This window comes from Apis florea, unplaced genomic scaffold (genome assembly GCF_048593485.1).
Source record: "Apis florea isolate Af1SG1 unplaced genomic scaffold, ASM4859348v1 contig_2495_pilon, whole genome shotgun sequence".
NCBI lineage: Eukaryota > Metazoa > Arthropoda > Insecta > Hymenoptera > Apidae > Apis > Apis florea.
The window spans coordinates 3,717,719-3,743,871 of NW_028256595.1; the positions used below are offsets into that span (position 1 = coordinate 3,717,719).

At 40.7% G+C, this 26,153-nt stretch overlaps 2 protein-coding genes across 2 annotated transcripts in view; one reads left to right on the forward strand and one right to left on the reverse strand.

Moving 5' to 3' along the window:
* The window catches only part of LOC100872195 (protein Fe65 homolog), a 112,183-nt gene extending 98,176 nt beyond the window's left edge, over positions 1–14,007 (reverse strand). The window contains exons 1-2 of the mRNA XM_086906487.1: positions 13,735–14,007; positions 494–551 (exon numbers count right to left, since the gene is read on the reverse strand). The gene's annotated coding sequence lies outside the window, so the exon portion shown is untranslated. The remainder of the gene's footprint in view (positions 1–493; positions 552–13,734) is intronic.
* Positions 1,120–4,629, forward strand: LOC100863119 (cytochrome P450 9e2). Its single transcript, XM_003696983.4, has 2 exons — positions 1,120–4,325; positions 4,423–4,629. Exon 1 carries the CDS (start codon positions 1,250–1,252, stop codon positions 2,735–2,737), a length of 1,488 nt encoding a protein of 495 aa, XP_003697031.2. The 5' UTR covers positions 1,120–1,249; the 3' UTR covers positions 2,738–4,325; positions 4,423–4,629.
* Positions 14,008–26,153: the final 12,146 nt, after the last annotated feature.

Below are 26,153 nucleotides of genomic sequence, written 5' to 3' on the forward strand. Positions count from 1 at the left end.
TTCCACGGAAGCGCGAAATTCGTCGAGAAATCGTTCGCGGCTTTTAATCGTTCCATTAATTCATCCATCGCGATATTTCGATTTTTCACCAACGAGAAACGTGGTTAAAGTCATTTTGGATAATCACGAGTTTTAATGAGAATTTCGTCGAAACGAACGAGTTTTTTTTCTTTTTTACGTATCGTATATCGATCCGCGATAAAGTAGAAAACGTTGGTAAATTGTTCGCAAAGTTCGAGCATCCTCGTCGAGTCGTACTTTTGTTACTTATCTCTCGCATAACGCGCGTGCTGCATCACGAAACGGAACAGGCTAAGAGTTTGCCGGAAAACAAAACAGTTTTCCGATAGTTTGGCTAGTGTGAAAACGAACAGAGTTCGTAGAGCCTAGCCATTAGTCTAAAGATACGCTCTCTCTCTCTCTCTCTCTCCCCTTTCTCTCTGGGCGTATCATTGCGAAAGGAGGATAAATTACGAATCTCTACAGTACTTACCGAAGTTTTCATAAAGTTTACCGCTTCGAGAAGGCCGCTGCATTAACACGGAATGTAGCTGTAACAGGAAATACTCGATATACAATTTAAATGGGACGTGAACGAGGGAGAGCAATGATTAAATAATCGCTATTCATTGCGATATATCATTTCAAAGCTCGGGTCGTTTTTTTTTCAAGGTCAAGTCGTTTTATCTGGTATATGTTTATACAAGATTATATTCGAGTGAATATTTTTTTAATACTTTATACTTCGTAAAAAAATTTATACGTATAAATTATCTAAAGAGAAGATGGTACACTTGAGAAATATTATCTTTCCAGTCTCGTAAACAACATTTAATTATATATTAATATAACATATTGCGTCTTTTGTGCTGGTGTTAAGTCATGTTGACGCGATATATTAGCTGTTATTTGTATGGATTATTTGTCTTCTTTATATATCTATTATCGGTATAAAAGGCGGAAAAGAGAGGAGTAGAAAGAGATGAACGCGATCCATCTCGATACGACCTCCGTTTCGTATTTTTACATAACTACGACTCACGACTGAGTGTAACTGCGTGCAATGCGTATGATAACACGTAGGAGTGGGACGATACCAGAGTTTAAATTGGACAGTTCTTCTATACTGTCACCATTCCGTGTCGCGTGTTCGAAACTATTAGGATAGTCGTGAATTTTTTTCTTTTTTTCTATTTTCCCTAACAAGTTCAGTTTCTTTTTTTTTCTCTCTCTCTCTCGGAAAAAGAAAATGGTTTCTGCGTTTTTGACGCTCGTTACGGGCGCGTTATTATTATTGTGCTTCTACCTCTATTTAAAACACACGTATTGGAAGAGAAACGGAATCCCATGCGGCAAAGGATGGTTGCCGATAATCGGTCATCTTCTACCCGTGATGATCAAGAAAAAAAGTTACAGTGAAATGATCGATCAGATATATCGCGATTCGAATCACAGTATGGTTGGAATGTACAAAGGAACGAATCCGGTGTTGGTTCTTCGCGATATCGATTTGATTAAAACCGTGTTGCAAAGTAATTTCTCGAAGTTCCATGAAAATGCGTTTAAAATCGATTCGAAATTGGACCCTTTGCTATCGAAAAATCCATTTTTCTGTTACGGAGAATTATGGCAGATCGGACGGAAACGTTTGACTTATGCGTTTAGCAACATGAGATTAAAAATCCTTTTTGCAGCTGTGAACGAAGTGTGTAAAAAATTTCAAAACTTCTTGAACAGGCGGCTAGAATCGAGCAAGAAATACGAAGTCGAGTTGAAATCGTTGTTCTTAAAATTTACGAGCGAGGTTGTGGCGAACGCCGGCTTAGGAATCGAAGCTTACTGTTTCGAGGATGGAGTACAATCCATGTTTAACGAATTGAACAATAACGAATTCTTGAATACGTTTCTAATTGGGATCGTCGTACATTTCCCCTTTCTTAGCAAAATGTTGAGGATAAAATTCCTATCTGACAAGATAGACAGATTCTTCAGGACAGTGGTGAGGAAAAATTTAGAGCTAAGGAGGAGCGATCCGATACCCAGAAACGATTTCATCCAATTAATGATCGACATGGAGCAGACGGGGGAGAAGATCGACGAAGAGAGCGTGGCGGCTCATGCGGTTTCCTTCTACATCGATGGAGTCGAAACGTCCAGTGTCACGCTTAATTTTGTCGGATGCCAATTGGCCATTCATCAAGACGTGCAAGAAAAGTTAAGAAAGGAGGTGAGATCGATGATCGAGAAACACGGGGGCGAGTTAACGTTCGACGCGTTGAAAGACATGACGTACATGAATCAAGTGATCAGCGAATCCCAAAGATGTTTCTCGGCTCTGGGTTTTCTGGGTAAAGTGTGCACGACCGAGTTCGAGTTGCAAGGCTCGGACGGGTTGAATTATCGCGCAAAACCCGGCACCGAAATAGCGATACCGATCTTTGGCCTGCACAAAGACCCGAAATACTGGGACAATCCAGAGATATTCGATCCGGAGCGATTTAACGACGAGAATAAGCAAAGTATAGAAAAGATGGCGTTCCTTCCTTTCGGCGAAGGTCCAAGAATTTGCGTAGGAATGAGGATGGCTATGCTGCAGATGAAGAGTTGTTTGGCCACATTGATAAAAGACTACAAACTCGAAGTTTCGCCGAAGATGCAACTACCGTTGAGATTGTCGCCGTCTTTTTTCCTCTCGATGCCAATTGGTGGTGGTTGGGTACTCATTTCGAAAGCCTGAACTTATCGAAAAATTATACGTGCGATCAAAATTCATTGATTATTATTGCGATGTTTATTAATTATGTTTAAGACAAATTCGATACAATGTATTTGCGTACGTGGATATTCTTATCGATACATTATCTTCGAGAGATAATAAAATTTTGCTGTTACTTTTTATTTCGTTTCAATCGAAGCGTATCTCGTTATGAAGTACATACATATATATATATATATATGTATGTATGTGTGTATATATGATTCTTCGATTTCAATTGATCGCCTCCGTTACGTAAAAATAAAAAGCAAATAAATAAATGAAAAGAAACGTAGGAGACGAATAGCGTTTATGGATGTGTGCCGAGTGCAGGTCTATCTCACGTGTCTCAGAATGTAGGGACTCGAACGAGTTTCCTGAGTGGTTTCCCGTGTTCACTATTGCTATGTACACATAACTGCGTCAAATACTCATGTATGTGTGTGTGTGTGTGTGTGTGTGTGTACATGTTTTATATTTTATACGTATATCGTATCGTTTATAACGTATGTGGAAAGAAACGATAAACTGGTGCAATGCTCGTGCGTTTTCGATAAATAAAGAAATATATAATTCGTTACACGATAAAGAGCAGAGTCCATGGTTCGTGATGCAGTTACAAAGAGAAGGCACGATGATATACACATTATAAAATATTTACAAAAATTATATAAATTTATTCACAACGATTTGGATAGGTTGAGGGGGAAATTAATTAGTTGCGAGTTTCAATAATGGAGCTGGCTCTGAATTTCGAAATTACCTTCGCTATGTAAATAATCATAATTAATTCCTGGTATCTCGATATCAGATATTACGTTCTTTTAACTATTAAACCCGGTTATATAAACTCGGTGTTTATCGGTTTAATCGAGGCAATTAGATAACAATCAATTTTCCAATTGTTTCATCCGTGTAATCTCCCCCTAATATAAGTATACTTGATTATATATCTCCGAACATAATCGTTTCTTCATACTCTCCCATAGCATTCGCGTTCCCTTATCCTCTCCGCCAGCTTCTTATCTCCGTTCGAGACCGATTGGTTCTACTACTGTCAAGAGAAAGCGAAAAGAGGAAACACGAAAATGGTGTTGTGCGATCGTTGTGCGAACACGCGTGCAGAAAAGAAAGAAGAAGGAAGAGCGAGATAGAGAGGGAGGTGACGATAAAGAAGAAGGAGTTCGGTTCGAGGGAAAAGAGTTGTTCGCGTCGTAGTAGTGCATCTTTCTCTGATTTCCCGTGGGAGAAGTCGGCTCGCCACCTTTCTTCTTCCACGTATCGAAGGTAGAATCGAAGGGAGAAGGAGATGGAGAAATGGTAAGGTGAGAGACACGGAGTCGTAACGCGCGTGTCCTCGCGCGGCATGATTTATTTTATTGGTTTTCGAGGAGGATAGCATAATTCCACCCCACCGGTTATTTACTCCCTTCCATGGAAGGAATGGATCGAGGAGGCCAGCTGAAGGGATCAACAGGTACAGCAGTATCCCTCGGCTACGTCAAGAGCCGCCATTCTTTGATAGGCGTGGAAATATGGTAGGGGATTTTGGGCGTGTAAGAAGAAACGTGTAAGAATTGATACGATACGATACGAAGTTTATTCGTCGAGCGACGAGAACGCGAGGGTAAAATTTTGTAAAAACTGATGGTTGAACATCATCGCAGAAACGGGCGACAACTCGGAATGGAAGAGGCGAGGCGGAAGTTGGATTTGATTTAATTAAAACGGACAGCGATAACAGCGATGCAGTAAATTGAAAATTACGGAGCGAACTAATCCTCTTAAATGGAATATTACTAGCGGAATACCCGACGAATTCGATTGTTTTTGACTGGAGCTACGGCAATAAATCAAACCCCGTTCAATAGACATTCAATACTTGCCACCATTGTCGTCTAAATCCTCTTCTCGACTAACTCGATTCTTCTCACTTTCATTCTTTTCTTCCCTTTTTTTTAATCGATTTTTATAACCAATTATCGACGAAAAGTATATTCTAATTGGAGGATAAAAGAAGAAAGAAACGAAGCTTCGATTAATATTTTCAACAAACGGTATAAAAGGTAAATTTAAAAAAAAAAAAAAAAAACGATCCCTCTCGGATACTTTTGTTCTTCTTCTCCTCCGTGTATTTCTTTCTTTCTTTCCTTCTTTACTCTTGTTCGACGATATTAGCGTCCCGGTTGAAAGGATACCGGAAGAACGTCAACCCAGAACGTAATATACTTGCTCGCCGCCTTTTCCGAATGCACGTCGCCGAGGGTAAAGGAACGAGGAATGGAGAAAGAGGGATAGCGACAGGGTCGTAGCAGGAAATTTCACGGAGTGGCGCAATAACGTTTCTTATGCCACGTTTCCGGAGTGGCGTACTGAGGGGGAGGGAGTGGGTTGGAGCTTGCAAATACTCACCGTGCGAGAGAGGAAGAACGAGAGCGCAATAGAGACGGTGAGAATAGTAGGGAGAAGGAGGAAGAGATGCAGTCACTCTCTGGCATGCAATTAGGAGCTAGGCATCGCCCTGGAAAGGATTCCTCTCTTTCAGTATTCCTGCTAGAATCATCCTTCTCTTTCTTTCCACCAAGCTTCGCCTCTTTCTTCGTCTTTCTTTATCCCTTTCGTTCCGCCATTCGTTCGATTACGTACACTGATTTCCTATAATCCACGTCAGCGCCTATCCACACACAAACACCCACACACGCGGGAATAACGACTATAGAAAATATCGGGGAATCATATAGCTCGAAAATTGGACACTTTATCCGGGAAAAAAAAAACTGTGATTTCAGATGTAACAGAGAGATTATTAATCACCTGGAGATTATTACCAAATTTTCGGAATTATAAAAGTATAGAATTTATCTCGCTCATCGAAGATCATGAAAAAGCTCTCACCCGTAATACACTGCTATCGGCGATTCGTAAAATCGCAAATCGTGGCGTGACGGAAAATTTCATTTCAAATACCCTCTGCAACACGATTTATAACGAGAATTTTTTTCGAGATTGCGTCACGCCGGTGAAACAAGAACGTATGAAACGTGGAGAGCGGGCAGCGAAGTAGAGGAGAGAGGTGGAAGAAAAAAAAAAAAAAAAAAGGAGTTTGAAACATTGCCGCTGCGAACCGGGGTGAACGGGGTGAAGTAAATAGTGCCATTCACTGCTACCAACGGTTGATTCCCGCGGGAACGGCCGGTAAACACTAACGCCATCCCTCCCTTCCCCCGCTTTTCCCAGTGTCCGTCTGTTTTTCGATTTTTGTTCGTTTCTCCGCTTCTGGCAGCCTCCCACTTCGCGACGACGCGTAATAACGATAATAAATCGTGTCCGAGTGATTTAAGGGTTCATTTAACCGGCGAAACTTTGGCGGAGAGCGTAGGGATCCCTGGCAGATTATACGGAATAAGTCATTTCTATTCTTGTCAATCCATGAATTAGCGACACCGGTATCCGCATCATGGACGATCCCTCGCAAATTGCTCTTTCGCTCTTCGTTCTTTTTTTTCTCCTTTTTTTTTTTTTTACTCTCTTTTTTTTTCACATAACTTCTCTCTCTCCGCCTGTAACGTTGAAAAATGCGCAACCCCGTCCGTGGGGATGCCATTACGAAAACGGTGTGCACGCGCGGGATCCTCGGCTCTTCTCGTTTTTACAACGAAAATAGCTTTCAATAGAAAGCGGATCGTTTTTACTCGTTTTGCACAGTTTACACGGCGACCGGGATGAAACTCGTAATAACCAGGAAAGTCTGTTCGGTTAAATGTTATCAGTTGGCAAAGTATCGATCACTCGGCCGAGCGTGGTGGTGGGGCAAAAATAAAATGAATCGTTGGAACAATAACGAGAGATGAAACGGATAACTGTTCAAACATCGATAAAATCCTATCATCGGCGAGAGGGCCACTAACAGAGAAGTAGCGGCTCGTTCATATAAGAGGAAAAGTTCTATTACCAAAGAGATTAGCAAAGCCCGCCTATATACGTGTAATATACGATAGTTGGCGTGGTGAACAGAAGTTGGCCCGGTAACAAACTTTCTATTTCTCTCGCCCTTCCTTTCGACCATCATTCGATTTGGAGCAAGCGCGGGAACAATACCTTTTAATCTCGACCGGTCACAATGCGCGACTCTCTGCTATTTCCTGCCTGATAAAGAGCGGCATCGTCCACCATCGGCTTTCGGATAACGGGAGAAGAAAGACGAGTGGAGAGCGAGAAAAATAGCGTGCCGCGCGCGCAAAAAAAAAAAGCGAATTCAACAGCTTCGCGATTATCCCTAAATAACTTTAATCGATCACGATGGCTTACTTTTAAATTCGATTTCGAGACGCTAGATTTCGTTCCATGCGAAACTTGATACACGACCTTTCGCTTCGTCCCTCCTCTTATTTATCGCTTGGCTAATGAACGAATCGATCGATCTTCCTTCTACGCGCGAAAACGGACAGGTCGATGGGGTGCAGGCAATTTCGTTGCGTCTGATTTTGTGCGCGTGTACGAACGGATGGATTCCGGGCGTTAGCGTTCTCGGGCGAGAAAGAAAGAGGGAGAAAACGGCGAAAGCATGTCTGCCGGTATCTTTACGACCTCCCAACGACATAAAGTGGTGTTATCCCTCTATAGCTGGTCTTCTCTGCTAAAGATGGTACGCACACCCACGACGACACCGCATCGCATTGACGTGCCCGGACCCTTTCTGCCAGTTAGTCTCGCCGAGATACTAGGATAGCGACAGAACATCAGCCTTTAACCATCACCCTTGAACCGTGGACGGTACAAACCTCAATATTGTCGGGGCGGATAAACCGATCCTGCCGCAACCTTTCCCTCGATCGAACCGTCGAAATTATTCTTATTTTCGAATATTGTTGAAAATTATTTACGAAAAAAAATTCCTCGATTCTCTTCTCGAGAAATGAAACGCGCGACGAGAAATCGTTTATGAGTGCGGACATATGCATATGCATATCCACGGGTGGACGATATCCATTCGACGGTGTAACAGGTGCATTCCTTCCCCTCTGTGAGATACGACCTACCTTTCCGGTCAATCTAACTTAAGATATTAATATCTGGATACGCGTGTTCAAATATTATCGTGTAATCCGGATAATAGAAGTGAAAAGAGGCGATCGATATATTACGAGAAACGAGCTACGAGAAGAGCACACGTGTGTGTATATGGTATGGTATATATTTTATATATACACATATATACCAAGGAGAACGGTCGTGACTTTAAAACTTATATACGTGATGTATCGAATGCAACAGTCGAAGGCATTTTATACGTCTGACAGCTGTCGGTGGCAACGCTTACTATCATCCAGTTTGTATTACACCTACCATAAAGTTACGCGAGAAATCGATTTCTCGTTTTCCGTTACCTAGGAACGGAATCGTAAAATAAAATCCATAAGAGGCAATGTTTCTGAATTTTTCAAACAACCCGTATGAAACCGCGGATACCGTCTCTTCGTTTTGTCATTCCTCTTATCGCCCACGTATGCACATTTTCTACTCCGCCCCTCCCCTTACATCCTCGAATACGTCCTCCTCCCTTTTTCCCCCACGACCCTTTTTCATTCTTGATACGCGAAAGAAAAAAAGATGCAAAAATTGTCTGTCTAGGCATTCCACGTCTCTCCACGTGAGCGAGACAGGATCGGTGAAGAAAGGAGAGACGAGGGGAGAGCGAATAGGCGGCAAGAAGAAATAAAGGGAGGGAGAAAAAAAAAAGAAAGGAGAAAGTCGCGAGACATTACCGGGAACCTCGCGATGGAAATTGAATTTCCAGGTCGAAAGTTCTCCGGGGATTTCCACCGTTACGTTGTAACGCTACGCGAAGAGAGGTTTCTTTGGTAAACCAAGAAGCAAGGAGACAAACTCTGCTCGACGAGTCGATGGAGCGAGTTACGAGACGAGTTACGTGAAATTAGTATCTTTGACCTGGATGAAAATCGGCTCGCCTCTGCGACACGAATAATTTCATTGCATTTCTGCGGTGATGAAAGCGTCACGATTGCATTTCTTCCTTTCGCTTTTCTTATTCATTTTTCAAATTTCTGCATCACTCGAATCCGCCGGACTCGTACACGGTTAACAACCATCTTTTCGCTACGATTTTTCCCGCTTAGAGAAGAAACGAACAAGAAGCTCGTAAAACTTCCGCTGTGACGTATAAATATAGATTCAACGATTAAATTACACGTTGTTGGAGCGCGATACGTAATTACGCTAGAAAATAAATATTTTAGCAATCCCGTGTTACATTCTTTATGATCTCACGTACGAAATTTATTCGCCGAGATTCGAGTTTAAAAGGAACGAATTTCTTTTCCACTCTCTATTAGAATTTCCGTTCTGTTAAATTGTCTCGATCGAGGCTGTTCGATCGGGTGAAGCGTTCGTAAATCATCACCCTTCGCGCCATTATTGAATTTAATAGGAGCGTGGCAAGTTCATAAATCCGGTATCACGGTACAGTTACTATCTAAACGGGTTTCGATAGAATGGGGAACGTATCGGAATTAAGTGTAAATCTATAGAATCGAGGATCCCTTTCGGAATCCTTATAGGGTCATTATCGAAGGAAACGGCGCGGCGTTCAAGACCAAGTGGCATTTCGGTCAATAGCAGTTAGCACTGTACGTGAAAGCGACACGCAAATATTGATTACAGATAGTCCTTGGCTAAAGCGTCGCGAATAAGCTGGAATACGCATCACTCGAAGCTTATAACGGCGAAGGAGGGTGTAAGCTGTGCCATCGAATAAAGAGAAAACGTAATGCGATCGTGTTGAAAAAAAAAAAGAAAATTGAATACGTAAAAGGTTAACGTTCGAGAAATAGAAGTAGAAAGCTCGAGAATATCTTAAATTTCGTTAAGTCCCGTTTAGAAATTGTCGAGTTTGATTTAAAAAAAAAAAAGAAGAAAATCATGGAACGTGTTATTATTACAGGGAGCATCCCTTGTGTAAGCGTGAAATTTTTCTCTCCTCGTAATTGCTCTTCTCGAGCATCCAGACACGCCCTCCATCGACCGTTCCTTTCGCGAATTAAGCTCGGGATAAGGAGATATTCGAAGACGGTAAGGGTGAGAAAGTCAAGGGCAAGAGCATGGGAATAGAACGAAATATAAGAAAAAAAAAGAACGGTCGTGGAATGGGAATGGAGTTCAAACACGTTCCGGAGAAGAGAGAAATTCTATAGGATGTTAGAGTAATTCAATGCTCGATGCAATTTTTGCATCACGTGTTTTTTTAGTTATGCGTTAGTTATGCTTCTTATTCGAATAACTTTTCCGAATAATTTTGCAGATATCCCCGGAGGATGAAAATAATTTCTCGTTTCCCGTGTTTTCTTTGTAAATAAGGGGATTTGACCTCGGATTAAATTTCAGATAAAGCGATATCCGAGAATTACTGACAATGCCGAACCGAGCGCAAGAGGGTGCAAAGTAAGGTCGAACAGAGGGTGTTAGCGTTTTACCTGCTATTTCGCCAATTTCTCCCGGAGAATTCGCTTTCTCCAACGGTTCGCTAAAGAAATAAGCCTTTAAATTTTACGAATTCTGAGAAACAGAGTTTCGTAAAGGTCATCATAAATTTATTCCACCCTTGGCTATATCCACGTTATGATATAATTGCTTTTTACGGTCGTAGTTAAGTATCGACAATTGAAAGAACGTTCAAAACATTTGTTGAAATTTACGTTATTGATCAGCACGATAATGATACTAAAACTCGATAAGAAATTCGTATTTTTTAAATTAAATAATATTTAAATACGAGATTGAATCTTGGAAATTACAAATAATATCTAATAAAGTGATCATGCGTAATAAAATACGAAAATGTTAAAAATGTTACTTTATCAACGTTATTCGATATATACCGCGGTTAAATTATTATTGATATAAAAATTAACAGCATTGATCGAAAATAAAAATTTTTTTATCTAGAGTGTATTTTATTTTAATAAATACGCGAGAAAACATATGGTATCCTTCCTTCGAAATAAATATGAAATGAAACTGCATCAAGCTTGATATAATTCGTGAATAAATCATAGTATTGGAAATTTGATTAATAAAACTTTAATCGAATAATCGTAAATGAAACGAAAAATCAATTCTATATAATCTTCGAATATATCGAAGTAATGAAATTCGAATAAGGATAAAGAATGAAAAATACGTATATAAATATATAGAACGATCGAACTTTGTGCAAGTTTCCTTTTAATTAAAACGCAGACACAGAGCGAGGATTCTATTTCCTTTCATGGCTTCACGCGACGGAAAATGTTGTTTGAAAATTTCCCGATGGACTTACCGGCAAAGAACGTGAGATTGTGCGTGATCGAGCCAACAAAGGGAAAAAGGACTCGGAAAAGAAGACGAACCGAATTCGACGTAATCGAATGAACTGCAAGATTTTTGTTTCCCTTAATAACATTGCCAAAAATCAAATGGAATGTACGCTTCCTTCATTTTTCCCTCGTCTTAATTGGATCATAGGGGGCCCATTTATCGAATGATCCGTAGTTCGACGCGGGGGGAAAAAAATATAAGGAGAAAAGGAACGGATGAAAAGAGAAATTCCATCTGTCGAACTTATAAACGATCGTCTCTCGTCCCCGATTTCATTTCACGAGCCGTCGCACACCTAGACGTTTCTTCCTCCCCTTCTCATAATTGTCATAACTTCCTGCATTTTCTCGCCCTTTTATATCACGCCGCTCGTTCCTTTTTTTCTTTTCTTTTTTTTTTCCTCCTTTCTCCGTTTCGCCACCCCGTATTCCGTATCCCCGACCGCCACAGAGGAAGACATTAGAAATAAATTACCGAGCAGCAGTCAAAAATTGATAAAATATTCCCGAAGCGGAATATTTTAGCGATATTAGGAAAGACGAGTACGGCAATAACTCTCGATCTAAAATTTAACCGTCGTCCCGAATGAATTACCGGCCGATAAATTGCGCTCATTCTTATATTTCATATTCCTTATCGCGAAATATACGAGAATTCTTCACGCACCCTTGGCTAATTTCCTGTTACCGATGCAAAGGGGATAAGATTTTCGAGGAATGCGAAAGTTAAACGGAGGAATTTGGTTGGGGAAACGGCTATCGGTCAGTGGTGTACCGTAGAGGGACGAAGTAACGAATTTCAGGAAACATTAGACCAGCTCCCTTCAGACCGAACAACGGTCCCCTTAGTGGTAAGGGGAGGATGTCGGGTTAAGATCAGACCCGATTCAGGATCGTCTTGTTGTAACCGATCGTAAAGGGGGATCGCAAAGATGTCGCCGAAAAAGAAGGGAAACAGTAGGAGAGAAGGAGAAAGAGGAGAGAGAGAAGAGAGAGAGAGAGTGGAGTATTGACGTTGTGCCGCTTTTAAATATTGCATCCAAGTCACGTTCAGGACCGTATCCTCTCCTCCTTCAACCCCGATGCCCCCCCACCCACGCAACCTCGAGTCACCTCCTTCCCCTTTTTCCAACCCCACCAGCCAAGCGGCTGGGCTGAACGTCGCATAACTACCGCAAGGTTTCCAGGGAGACAAAGGAAAAGGCTAGAGGAAAGAAGATGGGAAGCGAGAGGCGAAGGACGAGAACTAGAATGAGAACGAGAACGAGGAGGAGATGATGGAGACGAGCGAGAGAAGAAAGAAACATCCGTGGCTAGTTTCTCCACCCCTGGTGTCACGAGAAAGAAGAAAAAATAAAGAAGAAAGAAAAAAAATAAGAAGGAAGGGAGGAAGGAAAAAATAATGCACGGAGAGGGCGAGCGCGGTTTTGTCGTTTGTGCAAGGGACACGTTCGATGCTTCGAAAGAATGGAAACGAGAGAATGAAAAGAAAGAGAGGTCTATTGGTGGGATACAAAATTGTGGTTATATTCCCTCTGTCGCTTCTCCCTCTTTGTCGGCATCGTCATTAAAGTTATTTTCTAAACGATTTATTTAGTCTCGCGTTTGGAGATAGATGTTTGATGGTAAATCTTTAAATATCAAGAATAATACGATCGAAGAATATAAATGAGAAATAATAAACATAAAGTCAGGAAGATATTGTTTCATGAACCGTAAAATCTATAATATATAATAGAATTTCAAGGAGAAAAGCGTGTCAGGGAATTTAACAGCCAAGTTGGCCTTTAGCTATGTCTTTAAATATTATTCAAGAGGATCGATCGTCGTTTGATCGTCACTTTGTGGAATCCTCGTTTCGTGTAAAATTTAATCGTAAAAATAAATACTTGTACAAGTATTTGTAAATATTGATAAATTATAAATAAAAATATATAAAATTTTGTAACTATTCGGGAAATTTTCGACGCGAAATATTTTCAATATGTCCTTAAAACTGTAGACAGTTTATTTTATCGACTATTCGGGCAAATCAACTGTGTCAAGGCCATGCACAGAAAATTACACTATTGCCCTCTATAGAAAAATAATTTGCTCATCTAAAGTGCAACTAATTTCTTACCTTTGTAACGTGTACGTAATATAAAAATAGTAAATTACCTTAGGGCATGTTAAATTCGTATCTTGTTTATATAATACTTCAACGTTTTGTTATTCATAAATATTACGAGCGAAATGTTAAAATATACAACATTGCCAACTGCGTCATTCGAATAGAATTTAAACGCGAATTCGCGCGACGTTGATGTCCTCGTTGACCTAACAATCTAATAACGAGCAAACTATCGTTTTCACCAAAAATACCGATTATATAACACAAGTATTTATCGATATATAATTTATAATATTGCGAGATATACAATTTTTTTCTTCAAAAATTTCGCGCGAAATAGGCAGCATGCGAATGGACCTATAGAACGAGTTGATTCAAAGAGAATTCCGTTTAAATGTTTGGAGACGCGGATAATTGACAGTAATTTAAAACCATTGCGAAAGATGCAATTGACCTTGGAAAAGTTAGTATTTAAGAAAAAAAAGGACGCTTACCGTGTAAATTTAGAGTATTTTGTTCCTAAGGCGAGTACAATCGTTTCGCGTCACCAGATTTTTCTCTCTTTTTCTTGTCCAAAAATTGAATGATTCACCTCGAACTTATAATCACAAAACTAAAAAAACTGACTTATGAAAGAAGAATGTGAAAGACAACGCACGACACTATATTACTGTATAAACGAACGGAACAGCACACAGCGCCAAGACAAGGTTAGAAACGTCGAAAAGTCTCAGTAGTGTCGAGCACAGAGTGTTACGTCTAGTTCGCCTCGAGGGCGTCGCGGCGCTGCCGAGCGACGATACGACCGCGTTCCTATGATCCCCCTACGAATATGTCCCCCGTTTTGTACCTTTCTCCCGCGCAAACGCTATTGGCCACCCCTCCAATCCCCACCAACAAGCAACATCCAGGAATGTTGGTTTTCGTCCGTATTGTTCGCTAATTTCTACGATTGCCCTCGTAACAACTATCGGAACGATTTTCCGAAATTTCGGCCACTGATATCTATGCATATACACTATACACTTTACTTTACTCGTGAGAATACGTATTCATTAACTACCATTGTTTTTAACGCTTGTTTAGAAAAGCAATCCTTGAAGTTAGCTCCCAATTGGATGCAAGTTCAAACAAGAAGTTCGTTAGTCATATGCAGTATTGTTAATTGACTTAATTCGAATAAATGCAACTTTTATGAGGAATAATTATTCGATAAAATAGACAATTTAATTTTTATAGTTGTTTTTATTTCTCAATTTCATATTTTGTTTGAAATATTTGAAAAGTTTAAAATATATTTAGTCTCTCAAAAATTGACGCGTTAGTTGATCGCAATGGCGATTGTACGTTATAGAATAGATCGATATGTCATTTATCAATGTTTAAATTATTGTGTAAAACAGTGAACGTGTGAATAAAACTTTGTGATAATTGTGCCTTTAACGAAAACAATGATCAATATATGTAAATGTATGTTGTATATTCGATATTGTTAAGTAAATATAAATTCAGTATTGTGAAAATTTTGTTCGATGTATTCAAATCTATGATACGATTTCTCTTACTAAAGGATTGAATACATCTATTAAAATATGTATACAACACTTTTCTCGTCATATAAAGTTTTTCTCAAAAATAGTTTGTTATTTACTTCGCGATAGAAAACAAACGAAGACTTCAAAATAGGTGAGTCATTTCAAATGTTTTATATTTATATGATTACTCCGATTTAATCTCGTGCGATTATATGGAATCATGTTCTCACTGTTGAATTGCCTATTTTATTTTTACCTGAACTTTAATATTTTATTTATATCAAACGTTTGATTCAGTTCATTGTACTTTTATAAATGTGATCAAAGCTAAATGTCGTTTAAGGTTATTCGAAAGCAAATCAAGGTTATGTTAAAATATCGTGATAAAAATGTCATTCGATGATCATTCAAAATTATATCAAGATTATTAATAATTCTATAATCTGATTTAAAATAATAAAAACTAAATTATATTAACAAAAATATTAGAAGCATAGTGAATAATAAAAGTTAAAATTGTAAAAATTTTTAGAATAATTCTTTAAATGCAACAAAATCAGATATCGCTATTGTTGAATGATAATCTGTATCAGCACAGAATGAACCTTTGACGAGGGAGCGAATAATCGATAAAATCTTTAACAATCAGAAAATGAAAAAGCTTACGTGTGCATTCGTTCTGGCAAGGCGTTCTGCCGGATAATCGAAATCCCGTTAATGATTATAATAGACAATGGATTCAGGAAGCGTGGCACGAGCAGTATGTGTAATTGTGTATTTGCCAGAAGGGAGGGCCACAAAAGTGAGTTGCAGGGTCGTGGCACACGTTTCCTACGACAGGCGTACAAAAATCAATACGAACGGTTACGTGTACTCGCAATTTGCGCATATCTTGCATCATTTTCTTTCTTTCCTTTTTTTTTTTTTTTTTTCTACATAAAACCACCGTGCAACGTTTCATATAAGTGCGAACTACAGGAAATGGTTTGAGATATCACGTAGTTATTCGCTAAGCAAATCCGACCGTGAATCTTCAGAGGGTGAGGTTAAATTGTGTTAAATTCAAACACCATAAAAATAACGAGGCTAGCGTTCACATCAAACGTTGAATTAAATTGGAAATTTTCATTAGATCATCAGGAGAAAATATCATGAAGTAATTACACAGAAATACATATACACGTGTATGCCGGTTTAATTTAAATGATCCCATCTTTTTTCCCTTTTTTTTTTTTTTTTTTTTTTTTGTAATTACTCGCAATATTTTCGTGGAAAGTTGAACTCGAGATACTCGACGCTTGGTTCATCGTGATTAAGTCGTACGTTTGATGTATACAGTGTAGGTCATTTAAAATTACCTTTTATCATTCGTCGTTGAAGTAAAAAAAAAAAAAAAAAGTTTCATAGAATACGTCACATTTCAAACATAATATACCATAAAATGTGAAATAATACCATATTCTACTTTATGTTCTACCATACCGTACGGCTACCTTTGCTTCTGGCATCAAACATTCGAGGATTCCACACGTGTTAATTATACCGAGCCGGTAGGTCGGGCAGAAACGATTACCCGTCGACTCGTGAAAAAAGTACAATTTTCCAAGTAATTTTATGTGCTGTTACTTCGGCGTTCGTTTATTTATTAACATTCAATGGCACGAACCTCTTTAAATCACGCGCATCCCTCGAGTATCTCCGTGTTGTCCCTCTAATATTTATTAATCTCATCCGTGCTGACCGCATATACTTTACAAACATTCAGTTAGTTACAATCCGAGCGTGATATCGAATTCACTTTTCTCGATCCAATATTTATCGACCGATTGAAAACTTTTCCAAGAATTTTTCTACTCAACAAAGATATACAAATTGATTTAAATTATCGTTAACTCGATTTCCCGATACTTCGGGATTGCCCGTTATTATTTGTCGTGAACGAATTGTGCATCATTATGTAAGACGCTTAAGAACTTTGTAAACAATATATGAATAATTACATAAACAAGCAAATAGCAGTGTATTAAAGTTGCGCATAATTAATTAACGTCCCGCTGTGTTCGACAAGGGAATTAACAACCATTGTATCGTTCGGTCTATCAATTTATTAGGTTCACCTGCCCGGCTCGAAACCGTCCACGGACATTAAACGATTATATTTTCCGGTTCGTACAAGCGAGCACATTGATCGGGGGGGGGGGGAGGGAGTCCTAGTTAGTTTACACGTCAAAGTTTACCAAAGGTTCTTCAGGGCCGATGCACCGGACTTGCTTCCCATCCTATGGCGTACACTTTCCCGCAGACATTGTGTTCATTATCTCCCGTATAAAGACCTATACCCGGAATACCAAACAACGTGACCGTGTAACTCGTATACGAGACACGTGCATATATACCTACGTGCCTCATTACACGTGTGCAATAATAACACGTACTTATAGAAATAGTCCTAATACCCGGATGTTGGGCGTGCACGCTCGCATCATTGTACCTGAACAGAATGGGGTGAGTCAAGGCAAGCGCATTAGGGGTGGGTGATTGTAATTTCACACATGACGTAACGCGTGTCCCCCTACCACCACGTTTTCTACCATCCCTCTACCACGTCACTTCGCTTCTCCGTTGTATTTTGCCTTCGTACGTCCACCATACGTATATCTATTCTCCACAATCTATGGAAAATCCTTTGTTCCCTCTCTTTATTCTTCTCACTTGGCTTCTTCGTTTGTCGTCTCCTGCTCCATCCTGCTTCTTAACAGACAGGATTCCGCGCGGCTCCTCCTTTCGTTATCGTGTCAGCTTTCTAATGGAAGCTTCCTTCGTCGAACCTCAATCATACCTGTAATCAACGACTGATTGGGATTTTCGGTTGAATTCGGCGACATTGATAGGCCTGGCGGATATAACTAAGAGATTCGGTGATGCGAGAAATTAGGCAGGCGCGCGAGATTTGTTGTCGTTTACTCCGAGGGTGATCGACATCAGGAATTCCGTTTATCCGTTGTGCACGCGTGAAGTGTCGACCCGAGTTTGCCTCATCAAGAGGTTGCGCTGAAATGAACGCGAACGATGATCGATAGAGTCGTCTTGCACGGCTCATCGTGTCTCAATTTATCAAAAAACTGTCGGAACAAACTATTTATTGCAACTAAATATATTGCGCGAATCTCGAAAATTCTATCTCCTCGAACAAGTTCGTTCATTAAAAATCTGTAGACGCCCGTAGAATTATTCCTTTAATCGAACTCGCATCTTTATCTTTGACGCATAGCTTCTTCGGTAATTAATTCTGCGAGTAAGTTTTGCGCGGCACCCATTTATTCCTTCTCATAGATGCATATCTCTTTCTGCACAATTGCGTAATCCTCCCTCGGCAATCAATCTCAAACGTTCGCAACACTTGTTCCCGTTGTGTCTTCTCTGAGAATATCTCCTTCGCCTAAATCGTTGTGCGTCTGGGTGATATTTAATATCATCTCTAAACCAATGCCGACGGTACAGAAAGAGAAGGAGGCAGGAAACAGTGGGAAGGGAGACAGTAGTGGAACAGTAGTGCTGTTACAGCAGAAAGGATGGAGGGACGAGTTTGGCGAGGGGAGCGTCTTATCAAAAATTAAAATTTCATTCGGCCAGACCGAGCTCCTCTATCTCGATCCTCGAGGCGGTTTAGAGCTAGAGGAAACGAAAGTAGTGGTGGAAATGGGAAGGGGAGGTGAAAGTCTAATCGCGAGAAACTAACTTTCCCTTCGAGAAAGTTTCGTCGAACCTTCGTTCTCCAATCCCGCACCTTCGGGCTGGCCATTTTGTTTGAATTTATTTCTAGCCGTGGATTTGAACGGCGCGTTTAAATTTACGGCCACCCCAATCGATGTCTCGTTACTTATTTCTCTCGCAGAATTCTCGAGCAGATTCGTCTCTCCGTTCGTTCGCCGCCTCGATCTCGCGAGATTATCATTATAGTCGGGAGAGTAAGTAAGAACGGCAGGTCAGGTCGTTCAGTCAGGATCTTTTATCGCGCCATCGAGCTTAATTGCCAATCCCGCTTTTATCCCGCGGTGTAAGTAACCGGCGGAAGCCGAGATATGAATTTATCATTCCGGCCAATCCTATTTTAAACCCCTACGGCGGCCACGATGAGAATGCAAAAAATGTAATTTAAAGACGAGTTCGCCCTCCGCTCACTTTTCATTTCCGGCCCACGATTCGAAATAAGCTTTATCGCTGTGTTACAAAGACTGCCAACATCTAGCCGGGAAGGAAGATTTAGACGTGTAATTACGCCAACGAATCTCCTTGTTTTGCGCATAGGGTGACCCATTTCGTTCCGTAAATGGATTTATCTCGAAACCCCGCCGAATTGGAGCCGTCTGATATACAAGATTCGTATAATTCCTTTATAATTCACTCGTATCGTAAACAACAATAACAACATCTTGACATCGAGACGATTTTATCATGGTGACATTTTTCCATGAAATTCCAACGACCTCAAATTCAAACTGTCGAATCGCGCACGTTTTAACTCGCGTTTTAATCAATCGATCATGTTTCGAGTTTAAGAATTCATTTTCGAATTCATTATCCTATACACAACGCACGGATGTATAATTCGTTCGAAATGGAAAGGCGAGGTAACGATTCACGGCAATTTCTTCTCCCTCCCCCCCGAACGAAAGATAGGATAAATGTTGCACGATTAATTGAAACTCGTGCTGCGTAAACACGCAAAATGATTCGTAACCTGATTCGTGTATATATTTCAATTTTATCGGGAGGGAGGAGAACGAAGCCACGCGAATACACGCTTGATTAATCCCGCTCTGCACATTGTACGAAAAAATCTTTTGCAAACTATCAACGACGCTTTTATCTCCGATTTTAACCACGTCGATGGTGTATCGTTGTCGACGGCGACAAACACGCGAGCGCGAAAAAAAAAAAAATTTCCACGCTCTCTTCTCACAGAATTTTTCTCACTCCTCCCTCTAAACGACTGCGAACCGAGCATCACGCCCGAACGGAAAGCTGGAGAGAGGGTTGGAGAACGCGAGAAGCGAGACGAACGAAGGTTGAATGGCCGTTCGCAAAATTATTGGATAGAAAGAGGGAAATCGGGTGCAATCCGTGCGCGGCTAACCGCAAATGCCGAACGAATATATCCGTCCCTTTCCTCTTTCCCTTCCCTTTATCCGCGCGTGTCTTCCTCCTCTCCCTTCCCCCGTCAAATTTCCTCGGTTACACCTCCCCTTCTCCTCCCCCCTCGCTCCTCTCGACCCTCTGCTCATCGGAAATCATTGCCACGCCGCCAATTGTCAGCCGGTGGTACACCGGATTGGCTCAGGCGCAAACGCGTTATCTCTCCGTTATTCGAAAAGCATCACGGAGCATAAAGGACGTCCTTTGAATCCGGTCCAACATTTACATTTCCAACATTTGCATTCGTTAATCGCATCTTGCCACACACCACCGAACCAATGCTCGAACGAGTACTCGGTCGAGTAGTATTTTTATATCCTTCGGAATATATATATAACCGATATAACCGTCGTCTCGTCTCGTCTCGTCTCGTCTCGTTCTCGTGGCCCGGTTTATCCTGCAAATAAATGGGCGAAAATATAACCATTACATTACACTCGAGTCACCGACCAACGTTTCTTCATCGATACACGCGGTGTCGGTTTACGGTGATCCCGATCCCCGAGGGCGCACACTACCTACAAGCTAGTTTTACTCGAAAAGTTTCTCTTTCTCTCTCTATCTGCCGGTATAAAATCGGGAGTTTTTTCTTTTTCAGGGGAGGGGAAAAAAGTCGGTCCAGTTTGCAGAAGTTTGCACACCCGAAACCTTTTCATATTTTCCCCTTTAATATCCGCGCTCCTTCTGTTCCGCGTCATTGTTCTCTTTCGTTTCGGTGCGGGCGGCCCGCCTTCAACGATCGACCATCGCTTCTCTCGGTTCCTCGCTCGTCGGAAATCATTCCCACACCCCCAATTGTCAATCGCCAGTAGCCCGGATTGGCTTCCATCCAATACAACTAAGTTCCCTCCCGCCTCCCCTCTTCCCCTTCACTCCTCCCGCCGATTCTGCGCGGGGTACGATCGTGTTATCCGGATTATCCGGAAATCCGTCAAATCGGGACAATCGATGGAATCGTATATAGGGATCCTAACCGGTGGAGAATGCTCGAAATGGAGCGTGATTCGTGACCCCCAGAGGTGGCGGTGAATTAATTTATCCGGGCGGTTCAAGGATTAAAATATTTCCCCGGCAGCAAATTGAATCGGCACGTTCGCTTGTTTTGTCGCCGATTTAACCGGCGATCGATAGACGGTGGACGATAGACGGGTCCGCGTTTAAAAGAGGGTGGCGAGAGTGGTCTCTGGACGAAGGAGAGATAGTATTGTAACTCGTTATTACCTTGATGAAAACGGAGAGAGAGAGAGAGAGAGAGAGAGAGAGAGAGAGAGAGAGAAAGGAGAGAGGGGAAAAAATGGAATGCGGATCCATTAAAAAGTTTAGACGCGTTCATAAAGCGAGAAGTTCGAAGGGGTTCGTTAGACATTTCAATCAACCGAACAATTAATGTTTTGCCAACCGCGATGCCGCCCGGAAAGATAATTAAACGAATGAATCCACACGTAATAGGAAAAAGTTCTTTGATGCAGCTTTGCTTTTTTACAGCTTCGTTTTCCGCGATCCTTCTCATCTCTCGTCGCTTTTTCAACCTCATTATTTATCTTATCGTGCACCTCTGTGTGGAAAAATTAATTTGTCCGCGAAACGCTTTTGCTATTTTCGCAACGTTATAAATATCCAGAATTGGATTTTTATTAATTTGCCCACGTTCCACTTTCTTGGGAAACGTGAAATCAGCTTTCGGTATCGGTTATGGGATATTCAGGGAAAACGTTCGCATCGTCTAACGAATATTTATTAAACGGGAGAACTCGTCAAATCAAGTATCGCGGTAAAAACGTGAAATCGATGAAATTATATACACGAGAGCCCACCCCGAGAAACCGATTTTTGCGCCCGGTAAAATTTATAATCGCGTTCCAGGCATAAATCGCGACAACGGCCGCTTTCACCGGCGAAAACCCTTCGGAAATTGTACGTTTCCAGGAAAATTTGTCGGGAAATTTGTTCTGCGAGAATTCCTGGTGGTCGATGAGGAGGATAACTCGTCCCTGAAGTGCAGTAACCTCGGCACAAGAGTCTCGGACCCTCTCTCTAACATCGCAAGAAGGTCTTATGACCCGTGCAAAATGAATGCATCCCCTCACAGGCTGCATCCTTTTCATCCTCCGCGTGGGTTGGTTCACCACTATTCAACCATCCGCTAAATCGAGCGTATCCGTAAAAACGAAATACGAAATTTCATTTGAATCTTTCGCCTTTCTCTTCCCCTCCACCTTTCAACCCAATTCCCTCTCCCCCATCCTCGTTATTTATTCTTTATCTTCACCCAAATAGAGAGCAACGGGGCTTGATAAATGTATTTACATAGAGATTGCACGAACTCAACGGAATGTCTCTCGCGTGGCACCGTTCCTCCTCTTTCCAACGATCGTCCTTCGAGGTAAATGGAAATTTACCGGGAGAACGGCGGGTACAGAGCGATTAAAACGCGCGTGTCAGGTGATGCGGGGGGTATCCCAAGTCGAAAACCTGTGAAACGAAGGGATGGACGAGTGTATTTCCAGGGAAGAAAATGGAGAACGTGGGGTAGTTTCAGTCGTGGAAAACCATCCCTCTCGACGAGGCGATGCGGTTACGTCGGTTTCCTCCTTGCGCCCACCTCTCTTTTCGCTCTCCCTCCCTCTCTCCCCCTCAACCGTACTTGCGTATCCCGAACAGGTTACAAACGAGGGCCACGGTATTACAAGCCGCAAATTACACCCCCGCCACCATCCTTTCCTGCCACGTGAATGTGCGAGCCCAAAACTGCTGGATTACGCCAGTGCGAAACCTTCCATCGAACAAAATACCGCTCTGCCCTTCTCGAAAACGAAACGATCCACGGGTTTCCACGAATGAATCAGGGGATATTAAGAGTATTAACTGTCGTTTTAGACGGGTCAAAGCGCGAAAATGTTCTTTCATCGCGAGTATACAACGATTCCAATCGGTGATCGTATATCCTGGAGGATATTCTTTTATCAAGGCGTAAAAATTTGATTTTTCGCGAAGATGAATATAGATCGTGATCATCCCCGTGTTATGTGTGCTCGTTGTTCATAAATTACGATATTCGGTCCTTTCTCGTTTCGCCGATCCGTGTCGGCGGAAAGTTGGCGGAAATTCATTACGGAATTACACCCGCGGATTTCCCAAACGATGAGTTACTACGCTCCGCGGCTCTCCTTTAATCGGCCGGATAACATCGCGACGCGAATAATATTTCTAAATTTCCCCGTTTTAATGAGGATAGATCGGGGACCGGTTGAATTTAGAATCCGGGGGCTGGCGATTAAACTTCGTGAAACGCTCGAGAGAAAGAAAAAAAAAAACGTGCACGGCGAAAAAGCATGGGCTCGTAAAGAATCGAGTTTCGTTAAACGTTTGTCGCGTTAAGGCGAAGGGGAAGGGCAGGAGAATCAAGTTGTCGGCCAAAAATTAGCGCGGGGAAGGAGAAGGCGGAAAGTTTCCCGCGTGTAATCTCGCGCTGCGGTTTAATTTTCCGGAATTATGCACCCGCTGGAAATGCGCGCGTATCTGAAATCCTCATTTTCCACCGGCGATCCTTTTCGCCTTTTCGGCCGTAATAACGCGACGGGGAGAGCACTCGCGGTATTACCTTGTTTCATTAATTAATTTACACCAGGCGCAACACTGGATTACCGGGCTCACGAACGATTTCATTCTTCTCGAGTAGACCCCGTCTTAAAAGATATCGTAACACGGACAAGAGGGAAGGAAAAAAAGGTGTGCGTGTGTGTATACCGACCCTTACTTGCCCCCTTACTTACGGGAAGCGGTATAAAATTACGTACGAACTTGATGGGATCCCTTAAGTAGGACCATGACTCGCGGCGATGAGTCATAATTTTAATTGGAACGTAAATTTTTCTCTAATTTGATATCGAAATTGTTGTTCGCGTGGCAGAATAAAAAGTACGAAAGAGTTTTATTAAAATTGAATCGCGCTTCGCCGTGGAAATATATTTCGTATTTCGATGTTGGAAAATAAGTAGAAAATAAAGGAGACCGAGGGGCGAAAAAAATTCGAAAGGGATAGACGTGAATAATAATAATAAGAAGGAAGGTAGGGTGGGATTGAGGTTAGGAAGTTTTTGATGAAATACGTTTCTATGGATTCGATTCGTTCGCGCGAAAACGAGCGTTCGTCAAATATAGTAGCCAGTCAGTCAGATAATCACGAAGAAAATGTTCACAGACGGGGGCATTACTTTTTACGATTGTGACACCCCAGAGACGAGCCTCATCCACCAAGTATGCTCGCAGGTGCTCCATATTTCATACCCTGTTGCTTTCAACACGCGTTACGTTGCGGATATGTTAGTTCTTACGCTTTAAAATGAAAATATATGTTGCACGTGTTTCCACGGCAACGATGAACAGAAAAATATATACGAGACACTTGTGCAACTTTCAACATATCCTTCTAACGCGGACTTGAACTCGAGTAACGATTTTTAAAGGGATGGAACGAGCGAACATGTACGAACATGTAGAACAATCGCATTTCACAATTTTATACGTATGCGTGAGCAACGAATATAAAAGCTGCAGAGAAACAATGGAAACATGTTCAAAGGAGGTTTATTAAATAATATTTCCTTTATTTTCAATATTAAGTATTTATTACATACAAGCATTTATACAATACGAAGTATTTTTAGACATGACTGATGATATTTAGCATTCTCAGTATTTGTATGTTTAGAAACATTTTGTTCGTATGTATTGGGATTATTATTATTGTTATTATTAATTATAGTTATTATTATTACGTGTCCTTATAGAATAGTTTTAGTTAGACCGAATAGAATAGTTTGAATAAATAAACTCGATAATATAAGTCATTGCGTCAAATTCTGTCTCGGAAAGCAACGACACAGTTTTATGGTTAAAAATAATCCGCGTGGATTATCGAGTTATGATACGTAAAACTGATTTGAATCCTCGTATCGATGTCGTTAACTACGCGCTTAAGAAGCTTAGGCGATTAAAGTGTCTTAGGATTGTAATGCTTCTGTACAGCAATGTGCTAAAATTTCTCGATAAAAATACATATATATTTTTTTTTTTTTTTTTTTTTCGTTATCGTTAAAATATTACTTCTTAGGTTTTGCGTAAGAGAAATCATTTTGGGATACAAAACACTGCGGCATTACACACATACGCACACGCATATACATGTATATACATGTGTGTATGTGTGTGTGTGTATATATATGTATATATGTGCTCGACGTTCTTAAATTAAACAATTTTGAGGGGGGAGGAGGGAGAAAAAAAACCGGTAACAAGCATGCAGCGTGAAATTTCTTTTAAATCGATCGCAATAGAACGTATGCGGAAAGAATTCATAAGAGAACTCTTAATATTGTACGTAGCACAAACATGAAAAGGTTTAAAAAAAAAAAAAAAAAAAAAAAAAAAAGAAGTAAAGAAAGAGAAAACAAACGGTACATGGATTATTCGCATAAAATCGTGATATCCTTTTTCATGTCGATGACTTTTTTTCTTTTTTTATATTTCTTTCATCTCTGCTACTTGAAAACCAAGTTATTCGAATTTATACTTTATTATTATTATTATTATCCTTCGTATAAACAACCTTGTATATGGGACAATATTATGCACTTGCAATTTTTGCAAGTGTTAAACACAAAGCATGCTAATTGATTTCATAATAGTATGCCACAATAGTAACAAATAAACTCATGTCATAGACACCAATTACAATGTTTGTTCAATAACATCAGGCTTTAAAATTATCATCTTCTATCTGTATACTAGAGTATGATACCACTAGAATGAATAGCCACTACGATAATGGATAACGCAACATGAGCTTGGAATTTTGTTCGCACAATTTTCACGAAATATTCGACGAATGTTCGAGCTCCTTGCTAAAAAATTTCTATCATAATTATGCTAATGTATTATCCTCTATTGAAACATTTTTACCGTAGATTTGTGTTTCATTTTCTATCGTAACTAGCAAAACATCATTTATAAACAAAGTAACGATACTATCGATTTCTTATTTTATAAACGTATGTGTGTGTGTGTGTGTGGCTATTTCACAATGCAATCGTCGTCTTCGTCATCGTCGTCGTCGCATTCATCATCATCATCATCATCATCATCATCATCATCATTATCATCATCACAGCTAGAAAATTTAT

Bases quoted from the DNA above. Each gene is read 5' to 3' on its own strand.
- LOC100863119 (XM_003696983.4), top strand. From the start codon at position 1,250: ATGGTTTCTGCGTTTTTGACGCTCGTTACGGGCGCGTTATTATTATTG.